The sequence below is a fragment of the Myotis davidii genome, unplaced genomic scaffold, assembly GCF_000327345.1.
Source record: "Myotis davidii unplaced genomic scaffold, ASM32734v1 scaffold120, whole genome shotgun sequence".
Lineage (NCBI taxonomy): Eukaryota > Metazoa > Chordata > Mammalia > Chiroptera > Vespertilionidae > Myotis > Myotis davidii.
Genome location: NW_006294778.1, coordinates 2133008 through 2144221, shown reverse-complemented (window position 1 = coordinate 2144221; position 11214 = coordinate 2133008). Strand labels below are relative to the sequence as shown.

At 40.9% G+C, this 11214-nt stretch overlaps 1 protein-coding gene across 1 annotated transcript in view; it reads left to right on the top strand.

The window, feature by feature from the left end:
* The window catches only part of RIC8B (RIC8 guanine nucleotide exchange factor B), a 115333-nt gene that overhangs the window by 71307 nt on the left and 32812 nt on the right, over positions 1–11214 (top strand). Inside the window, exon 7 of the mRNA XM_006769386.2 lies at positions 1481–1625. Coding sequence (XP_006769449.1) covers positions 1481–1625 — 145 coding nt within the window. The remainder of the gene's footprint in view (positions 1–1480; positions 1626–11214) is intronic.

Sequence of the window (11214 nt, the reverse complement as noted above, 5' to 3'; positions counted from 1 at the left end):
GCTGGGGTGCCCTCCACAACCCCCTGATGGGCCCTACTCTGTGCATGACAGGGGGGAGCTCCCCAACCCCCTGATGGGCCCTGCTCTGTGCATGACAGGGTACGGAGCCCCAACCCCTGTGATGGGCCCTGCTCTGTTTGTGACAGGGGTGGCGCCACAACCTCCCCATCGACCCTGCCTTGAGTGTGACAGGGGGCGGTGCCCCAACCCCCCAATTGGCCCTACCCTGCGCGTGACTGAGGGTGGCATCGCAACCTCCCGATCCATCCTGCTCTGTGCATGACAGGGGGCGGCGCCCCAACTCCCCAATCGGCCAGACTGAGGGGACCCCCCCCTCCCCCCCGAGTGCACAAACTTTTGTCACGGGCCTCACAGGGGGCGGCGCCCCAACTCCCCAATCGGCCAGACTGAGGGGACCCCCCCCTCCCCCCCGAGTGCACAAATTTTTGTGCACCGGGCCTCTAGTCTATAATAAAAGCATAATATGCTAATTAGACCTGACGTCCTTCCAGACGAAACCGGGGCTGCAAGGGAAGCTCAGGTCCTGGGTGCTGGAGGAAAGCCTGGGTCCCAGGTGCTAAAGGGAAGCTGGTGCTGGCAGCCGGGGGAAAGAAGGCCTACTCTTGCATGAATTTCGTGCACCGGGCCTCTAGTAATGCCATAAAACTGGATGAGATCATTAATAGCTCTAATTGTGAAAATAGTGAAGAAATGTTGCCCAAGAACTCAACCTTTGAATTTTGCAACACTCAGAAAACAGGAGAGGAGAGAATCAGTAGAAGAGACTGAGATAAAGCAACCAGTGAGATAAGGGGAGAACCAGAAGAGGAGGAGTCTGGGCAGGTGGATGGGTGACAGAATGAGCAGAACAGACAAACCAAGCAAGTTATGTAAGCCTTTCAAGGCTCAGTCTATAAAATAGGGTTGATGGTAAGGATTGATTATAGAGAATATATGTATATCATCAATTTCAGCAACCACCATATAGGAAGTAATAATTAGTAACCTTTTTACTATAAAATAAAACAACTAAAAGCATAAGTACAGATTTTTTTTTCTAGTGAACAGAAAATGCAAGAATTAAAAGAAAGGAAAAGTCTGTATGAGTCAGGGTATTAAGGAAGCCTCATGGAAGAAAGAGAAACTTGACCCAGACTTTAAAATGGGTTTTGATACAGGCAAGCAGAGGCGTCCCAGGTGCTGTGATGAGTAAAGCTCAGTAACAGATTTGCGTATATCATGCTGGTACAGTGAAGAGATGTTTCTCTTCAAATGAAATTTCAGTATAGGCATGAAGTTTGTTATTATTGCTGCTTAGTTTTATTTTATTTGGAAACAAACCTGTTTATTTTTTAAATGCTTTTTTCATGCTTACAAAACTGGGCTCAGTAGACAGTACAAGACTGACCAGTTTCATGGTGTCATCCTTTCTTGCTCTTGTACCCACAATTGATGATGGTTTTTGCATTTGTGCCATTAGGTTTTACCACCACTGAGGGATGTGACCAATCGACCTGAAGTTGGCTCAACTGTGAGAAACAAGCTGGTGCGCCTCATGACACATGTTGACCTTGGAGTCAAACAAATTGCTGCTGAATTCCTTTTCGTCCTTTGCAAGGAGAGAGGTAGGTTAAATTCTTTTTGCCCTCTACTTTATTTTACTGAGGGAGTTTGCAAAATTGTTCTGATAGTACTGGCCATATCATTCCACTCTTTTCAAAGATTGCCTCTCTATCTATTAGAGGCCTAAGGAGATATTAAATGTAATAATTTTAAAACATTTTCTGTATGCTTCTGAATTCATTGAGACATGAGAATACACTTCCAGACACACTCACATTGACACTCTGCCTTCTGTATCCCTAATCCAGACTTCTTAATCTTGATGAGCCAGGACCTGGATCCATTATGAAAAAATCTGCTTAACTAATTCAGGTGCTGCAATTTTGATAACCAGATAAAGGCCTGAGTTAGTTCCTCTTTTTAATCTCTTTTGGAATTGAAATTATAGGCTTCTTCACTAAGTTCTTTAGTCAATAAATTGTTATAGAATATAAGCTACGTAATAGACTAGATCAGTGATTTTCAACCAATGTGCCGTGGCACATAAGAATTTTTAAAACATGCAATACCTGACTATTTAGTCAGGGGCACTGACTTCTTTTCCCTTAGATTGTCCAATAAAATAATTACAACAGCCAACACAACAATAGCCATCTGCTGTGAATGAATCTGTCATATCGGCAAAAAATATATTTTTTGGTGTGCCATAGAATTTTAGTAATTATGTGTGCCATGGGATGAAAAAGGTTGAAAATTGCTGTAGTAGATGGAAGTACAAAAGTGTATAAGGTACAACCTTTACCCTTGGAACAGGGTAAGACAGAAGTAGAGAGAAATCCTATATAATAAAAGCTTAATATGCTAAGTGTCTGACCGTTCATTCGACTGTTCGACCAGTCATTATGATGTACACTGACCACCAGGGTACGGAAGCTCTGACCAGTAGGTTAGCCTGCTGCTGGGGTCTGGCCGATCGGGACTGGGCAAGACAGGCCAGACAGGACACACCCTGGAGCCCTCCTGTGGTCCCTCCCTCGCTGGCCAACCTCCCACAGTACCTTCCCAGCCGGCTGCTCCAATCAGGACTGGGTGAGATGGCCCCAATTGGCCCCGATCAGGACTGGGTGAGATGGGCCAGACATGGCCCTGGACGAATCCAGCATGGTCATAATAATCTGGCCACTCAGTATATATATAAAAGGCTAATGCAAAGTGTCCCCTTGGGAGTTTGACCAGGAGACCGAGAGTCCGATCACTTGCTGTGACATGCACTGACCACCAGGGGGCAGCACGGAACATGGTGGGTGGCCAGTTGTGGCGGTGGGGTGCTGAGGGAGTGAGGGAAGGCGGAGGCAGGTAGGCGGGGAATCTGATCCACCCTGATTGTTGGTCAGGCCTAAAGACCCTACCCATGCATGAATGGGCCTCTAGTAACTACATAAAATAACTACACTGCAATGTAATAAATACTATTTTATAAGTACATATAAAGTAATTGTCTTTTAAGATACATCTGAAAGGTGTTTCCTAAAATTGTATGGGTTGTTTGCTCTGCAAAAGGAAAGTTCTCCAAATAAGGTACTTTGACTATTCTGATATTCTTACTTGTTTCTTCATCTCCTGGTTTATCAATGTACTAGTAAAAAAGTCCTATCTAAGCAGATTTTATTTTCCACTCTTTTATAGTACCCGAGTTTTTGGAGATAGATAATTTAGAGATAGAAAACTTTACTCCTCTCAAAATCTTAAGTCAGTTGAATTCTGTTTTTTCTTTATCCCAGCTTTATCAAGGTATAATTAACAGATAAAATTGTATGTATTTTGAAGTACACAGCACAATGATTTGATATACATGTACATTGTGAAATGACTACTACAGTCAGGTTAATATACCTACTACCTCACATAGTTACCGAGTGTGTGTGTGTGTGGTAAGAACCTTAAGATTTACTCTCTTAGCACATTTCAAGTGTACAATAACTGTTAATTATGGTCACCATACTGAACATTAGATCCCCAGAACATACTCATGCTATAACTGGAGGCTTATGCTCTTTGACCAGCATTTCCCCATTTCCCATAACCTCTACCCAACCCCCTGGTAACCACCATTGTATTCTGGCTCTATGAGTTGTTTGTTTGTGTGTGTGTTTTGTTTTTGTTTTTTAAATATGTTTGCTCTTTATTTTTTATTGATTTTAGAGAGGGAGGTAGGTGGAGAGACAGACATACAGACAGACATAGATCAGTTGCCTCCCGCATGTTCCCCGACCTGGACTGAACCCGAAACCTAGGTATGTGCTCTGGCTGGGAAGCGAACCCAAGTCCTTGCAGTGCACGGACGACTCTCCAACCAACTGAGCCACACTATCCAGGGCTGTTTGTTTTTTAAGATTTCACATATAAGTAAGATCATACAGTATGTGGCTTATTCACTTCACATAAAGTTCTCTAGGTTTATCCATGTTATCACAAAAAGCAGGATTTCCTCTTTTGTCAAGGCTAAATAATATTACATTTTATATACATATACGTATATATTTACCACATCTCCTTTATCCATTCATCTATCGATGGACACTTAACTCATTTCCATATCTTGGTTATCTATATATATAAAACCCTAATATGCAAATAGACCAAACGGCAGAACAATCGGTTGCTATGACATGCACTGACCACCAGGGGGCACGCACGGAACTTGGCAGGCGTCGGCCATGGTGGGATGGTGGAGCAGGTGAGCAGGGGCGCCAGACCAAAGTGGGGCGCTGGTCGCTGTCATCAGGGCAAGCCTCTGGTGGTTACTGAAAATTCTTTGCTCCTGTGCGCCATTGCACATGCTGCCAGTGCCAGCCCCACTTGCACCCACTGATGGCGCCTAGCACTGGCCCCGATCGCTTGGCGCCATCAGCAGGTGCGAGCAGTGGCTGCCGGCCCCGATCGTCCCCCAGGGCTTCTCTACCACTCCTTGCTCCTAAGGGATGATCAGGGCAGCAGCCCCCACTCGCACCTGCTGACGGCCCTAGCCCCACTTGCACCTGCTGCTGGCACTGGCCCCAGTTGCTCTGCACCATCAGTGGGTGCAAACGGGGCCAACGCCATCAGCATGTGGGAGTGGCTGCAGTGGGAGCAGCAGTGGCGGGAGGGGCTGGGCGGGGGCATGGAGGATGAGCTGAGACCTGCCCCTGTGCCCACTGCAGCCTTGCGGCCCACAGTTCTTTTCAAGGTGCACAAATTCATGCACTGGGCCCCTAGTTATATATAATGCTGCACCAAACATGTAAATGCAGATATCTCTTGGGAATACTGATTTCATTCCTTTGGAAATATACCCAATAGTTGGATTGTTAGATCATATAGTAGTTCTATTTTTAATTTTTTGAGAAATCCTTCATACTATCTTCCATAGTGGTTGCACCAGCTTACATTTACACCAACAGTGTAGAAGGCATCCCTTTACACCACATCCTTGCAACACTTACCATCTCTTGTTTTTTTGATAAAAACCATCCTAACAGGTGTGAGGTGATCTCTCATTGTGGTTTTGATATGTATTTCCCTAATAATTAGGGATGTTGTGCACCTTTTCATGTGCTGCTTGGGACATGCTTATTCAGGTCCTTTGCCCACTTATAACTGAACTACAGTTAACCTTTGAACAACATGGAGGTTTAGGGGTGCCGACCCCACACACAGTTGAAAACCCACATGTAACTTTGACTCCCCAAAAACTTAACAGCTAATAACTTACTGTTGACAGGAACATAAACAGTCATTTAACATATACTTTGTAAAGTAAGCTAAAGGAAAAAAAGTTAAGAAAGTAATAAGGAAGAGAAAATATATTTATAGTACTATACATAATTATTGAAAAAAAGCTACATACAAACAGACCCACACACACAGTTCAAATCTATATTGTTCGATAGTCAACTGTATTCATTTTTTTTACTACTGAGTTGTATCCATTGAATTCTTAAACTTCATTTCTGACTGATTGATCCAACCACTTCAGTTCCTATTAAGATGGTATATTAGCAACATAATCTGATCAATGTCATAACAATGACAATAGCAGCTGTGTTGAGGCATCTTGTGCCAAATGTCCTATGCCATAATCCCATCATTCTCATAAGACCCCTCTAAGATAAATATCATTATTATTTTAATGTCGTAAAAGAGGCACCCTTGCTTTTGAGAGCCTCTCAGTAACTTATTGAAGGTTACATAGTTGCTTAGGGCTAAAGCCCAAATTTGAGTATTATCATTCCATATTTCCTCTCATAATAATTATCTTCAGCTCTTCTCATAGACTAGTTATTTAATATCTGCTCTTTTAAACAATTCAATTCTTTCATGACTTTGAAAAAAATTACTATAGCATTTTGGAATTAAGTGACAGGTGTAGTGCCTTGCACATAATCTGCAAATACTGGCCGAATTGAATAAATTTTTCTGAAATCAGAAATTTGTTGTTTAAAGTATAATTATACACACACATGTATCTATTTATTTAAAAAGGTGTATCAAAATATACACCAAAATATTATCCATTGTTATCTCTGAGTAGTAGGATGACTGTTAACTTGTTTTTGAGTTCTCTGCTTTGTAATTTTTTTCCTACAATAAGCATGCATTTCTTGTGTTACTTCTAAAAAAGTTATTAAATGAGGGAAAGTAAACTTTATTTCTTCTATAATTACATATCTAAGTACATAAATTACACATATAAATATAGTCACCTTACTAATGACTTAGTGAATGTCATAGCGAATAATAGTATATGCATTTATAAAGGAGTTTGTTAATTGTTTTTCATTTGAAATGTTTCACTTCATTCCCCCTTGGACCCAACATTTGTGTTTCATAGTTCTAACTTTGGGCCCCAAACAAACCCATATTAGCAAAATTGTATCTTTTTCATTTGACCTCTAACAATCCATATATTTTCCTCTGCTTCTCCTTCCAATTTGTTTTTAAGTTTAGTAGATTTATTCTGGAATAAAAATTTATTTAGCAAATATTTTTGAGCTAGACCTTGAGAATACAGACGTATGTATACAAGATAAATAAGGTCTCTGCCCTCATTTGTATTATTTACTTTCTTATCAAGGGTTATAACACAAATGCCTACAAGTGCCAGGCTGGTAGTAAAAGTAAGTCAAATGGAGTGGACGTAAGATGATAAATGAAAACTGTCACTTAGCTCATTGTTGGGGAGATAGTAGGTTGGGACTGAGGACAAGGGGGTGAGCAGGGGGCAACTAGAAAGAGGACATTGCTACTGTTTGGCTCCCACTGATTATTACCATGGAGGAACACGTAGGTCAGTATTACCAAATCTTACAGATTTTCCAAGAGAGGCCAGGACTCTGAATTTTTACATAAAATCACCCAGTTTTTAAATTCTGTCAACTAATTCCAATTTTAAAATCGGGGGCAAAAAAACATTTGTAGTCCACATTCATCTTTTTTTTTTAAATATATTTTATTGATTTTTCACAGAGAGGAAGGGAGAGAAACAGAGAGTCAGAAACATCGATGAGAGAGAAACATCGATCAGCTGCCTCCTGCACATCCCCCATTGGGAATGTGCCCGCAACCCAGGCACACGCCCCCGACCGGAATCGAACCCAGGACCCTCCAGTCCGCAGGCCGACGCTCTATCCACTGAGCCAACCGGTCCTGGCCACATTCATCTTATAAAAGTCATCAGATCTTGGAATTTGGGTTGTGTTTGGAGACAGACTGTATCGAAATGAAATAAATGTTAAGTAATTTATCACAGTGGCTGACCTCCCTCTTAAGGATATTCAAAGCTGCTTGAAAGTCAAGGTACTGTGATCCAGGCTCAAAAGTCAGACCATTAAGTAGAGACAACAGGCAGCTGTCAAACTGGGCTAGGAACACAGAGACTGGATTAAGAAAGAAAACTGAAATAGGGTGAAATACAAAGGACAACATTTTATGGAAGACTTGGCACAGAAAGAACTACCCAAGTATCTTCAATACCCATCTGTGCCAGCTAAACTGAATCTCCAGCTAACATGTGCTCATGCTACTCACTTGTTTTGTGGAGCCCTGACAAAACTAAACTCTTATTACCTGCTCTGCAAATTATATACTTTCTGAAGGGGCCTAAAGTTAGACCTAACGTGGTTTAATAAAAGAAACATTTTTAAAAACTTCCTGCCTTGGTGAGGTTCCCCCCTTTTACCATATTCATTACTTCCCAGTATGTGCTAGGCATTGTGGCAGGGGCTGAATTGCAGAGATAAATAAGGCTTGAGATCCCTCACCTTTATAAACTTACTTTTATCTCCTTTATCTCTCAGAGGAATAGGTGTCTCTTTATCTCAGAGTCAAGCAGTTCTCCTTTCCTATTGATCTTTTCTCTTCCTGTCTTCTCAGAAGGCCCGCTCCATCCGTTCTTATCCTCTATTCTTTTGTTTTTAACTCTCCCTGTATTTCCCTCAACCTATATGCATCTTCACGTCTCAGCATCTTGAAACATTCACCTGCTTTTCTTTTCAGTACTTACTACCCACTCAGGCTTCGCCTTGCTGCTGGTCAGGCTGTCCCCAGCCGTTCCTCCCCAGAGCCCTTTGAAAATGCTCAGTCAGGTCACAGCTTAACTAACAATTACACAGCAGGTACTTTTTGGTTCTTATCTTGGCTGCATCTCTCACTAACAGTTGACACCATTGACCACTCTGTTTCTGTGCTCCCACACACCTGGATTTCTGTCTCTTCTTTTCAGTCTCATTTGCTAACTCCTACCTTTGTCCACATTTATTGCCACTATTCTTTAGAGTTCTCTTCTGGCCCCTGAAGTGATCACTCCTTTGACTTCTGCTTCACCCTATTTGCTGGGCATTCCCAAATCTAAGTACCACTTAATAAACTATTAAAGTAGTCATCTCTGTCTGGTCAGGTTTTCTTCTATTTGTCTTCCACATGGCTAACAGAGGGGTTGGTCTAAAAATGCAAGTATAATTATATCACTCATTCTTGTAAAAGTTTTAATGACTTCTTGTCACCTGCATGGTAAAATCCAAAATTTCCCTCCGTGCCTATCTTCGTAGTGTATTCTTAATTGTATTGAGTTCTTCATTCTTTCCTGATTATACTGCACCATTTCTTGGCATATCTGCATGACTTGGCAGGTGCTGTTGGTTTTGCATAGAATGCCTTTCCCTGTCTTTGTTAGCATAGTAAGCTTTGTTTATCCTTGAAGTATGTTAAAGCATTATCTCTGTAAAGACATTTCTGATCATTCAAGGCATATTTAATCATTCTCTGCCTTGGATCATTTTTACATTTCTCTGTTTTTAATACTTTACGCATTTGCTATGTTGTAACTTTTTTATGTGTTGAACTTTCATTCTGGACATTAGTTTCTTTAGGTCAAAGATTATGTCTTCTTCATCTTTGGATCCCTAGTATTAACAAGGTACCTTACAGATAGTAGGTGCCCTAAGGTTTAACAAAAGAACAAACATTTGTGCTCTCTGAATTTACTGTGGTGGACAAAAGTAGGCTTATAGTTGTGAATACACAAAACAGTTTATTCTTGTATTAAACTGTTATTTTCCATATGAATAACTATAAGCTACTTTGGCACCCCTGTACCTTGTCCTGTGGATTCTACATTAAAAGGAATACTTTGAATGCACTATGGTAAGCACCAGAAGAGAGGAGTGTGTCAGGTTCTGTGACCTCCTGGGAGAGAGAATGGTTGGGTAGTGTGGAGAAAGTCAAAGAAAGTCTTAACAGGAGAGGACAGAGAAAGGGGGTACTGCCTTGGTATACACAGAAAAGAAAACTAGTCCAAGGTGCAGTGATTGGCAATGTGTACAGTAATAAGAAATGAGCTTGAGAAAGAAAGCAAAGGCCAGAAGATGAAGAACCTGTTTGGCCCTGTTGTAGAACTTGAGCTTCAGCTTTTAGGGGAGAAATTAGAAGTTTCATCCAGGAAGGCAGTACTGTCACACTTTTGCTTTACGAAGATATAGCAGGTATTGTATGGAAGGATGTGAGACTAGTCATAGAAGAGTAGTTAGAGGAAGCTAGTATAGCAGCGGTTCTCAACCTGTGGGTCGCGACCACTTTGGCGGTCAAACGACCCTTTCACAGGGGTCACCTAAGACCATCCTGCATATCAGATATTTACGTTATGATTCATAACAGTAGCAACATTATAGTTATGAAGTAGCAACGAAAATAATTTTATGGTTGGGTCACAACATGAGGAACTGTATTAAAGGGCCAGAAGGTTGAAAACCACTGTATAGGTAGGATTTCTAGAAGTATTTGGAAGGAAAGGATTATGTGTAACAGAGAAGGGGGAAGTGCCTCTGGGTAGACTGTGGCTCTGCCATTCTTTTTCCTTGGTGAAAGGGCTAAACCTCATTTTCATTTTCATGGTAGAGTGTGATAAAGCCCGTGTTTGTGGAAGCAGTGATACCGTGACTGCCAGCGTCGCTCTGACTTTGCAGTGTGCTGCTGTTTGCTTTCCTCTGTTCATAGTGCCCTCTGGCATCTTGATAACATAATGGTGAGATATTTCTTGCAACTTTCTGACTGAGTGCTATTTGTTTCATTTTTGCAGCAGTTTCACCTAAGTGTATGGATGGTTACCATGACAAAGAACACATATACCTGTGTTTCTTTTTCTTTTAAGGACCACAGAATATCTTTTCTTTGCCTTTAGCAGCTCACCTTATCATTCAAGTTCAGTCCATTTTCCTTTTACTGCTTTCCCAATATCAAATAGGATGTTATAGAAAGTATTTCAAAGTAGCTACAAACACCCCACCAAATATAGTTGACCCTTCAGCAGGGTGGGGGTTAGGAGCGCCAACCATTGGTGCAGTTGAAAATCAGTGTATTACTTAAGCCCTTTGCATATGCAAATTCCTGACCAAGGACTGAAAATATATAACATCAGTCAGAACTTCATAAGGAAAATGCTTCTTACTATGAGAATTATGTAGTCCATTTGTCTTCCCAATCCAACTCCCATTTTAAGTATTTTATGCTATTATTTTATTTTCATTTTATTTTAAAACTCTTGGCTATAGCCTCATCTGCTTTGAGGCTGTTAAGACAAGGTGGGTCTTAAATTGTCTCTGTAACTGAAGCTGTCAGAGAGTTGGCACATGTTTGTTCCAGTGAATGAGAAGTAAGCGTTATTTTCATGAAAGTGCTAGGAAATTTTTCTGTTAACTGGCTTCCAGGAAGACAATCTGCATAAGAAAGCAGGTTATTTAGTGTTCTGTTTACTTCTTTTTTATCTATTTTGGACTTTGATAAACTCTGAATTCTTAAACTGTTTTCATCTTTAGCTATTGTAGGTGGTTACATTTTGTGTCTTTTTATTGTTATTTTGTTTTTGGGTATATTCATTTAGACCATTTATTCATATCTCACTTTAGACTTCCACAATTTCAGTGAATATTTCTTTTATGGACCAGTAAACATCCTTATTTGTTAAAAACAATAATAATAATAAACCCTATAAAAACTTATTCAGTGAGAGAGTATGCCATGTGGGTTCAGATCTGTGATCCTTTGACCTCAGTTACTGTGTCATTAAGGTCATGTCTGACTCCATGAATATTAAGAATACCTGTATACACTGGATATTCA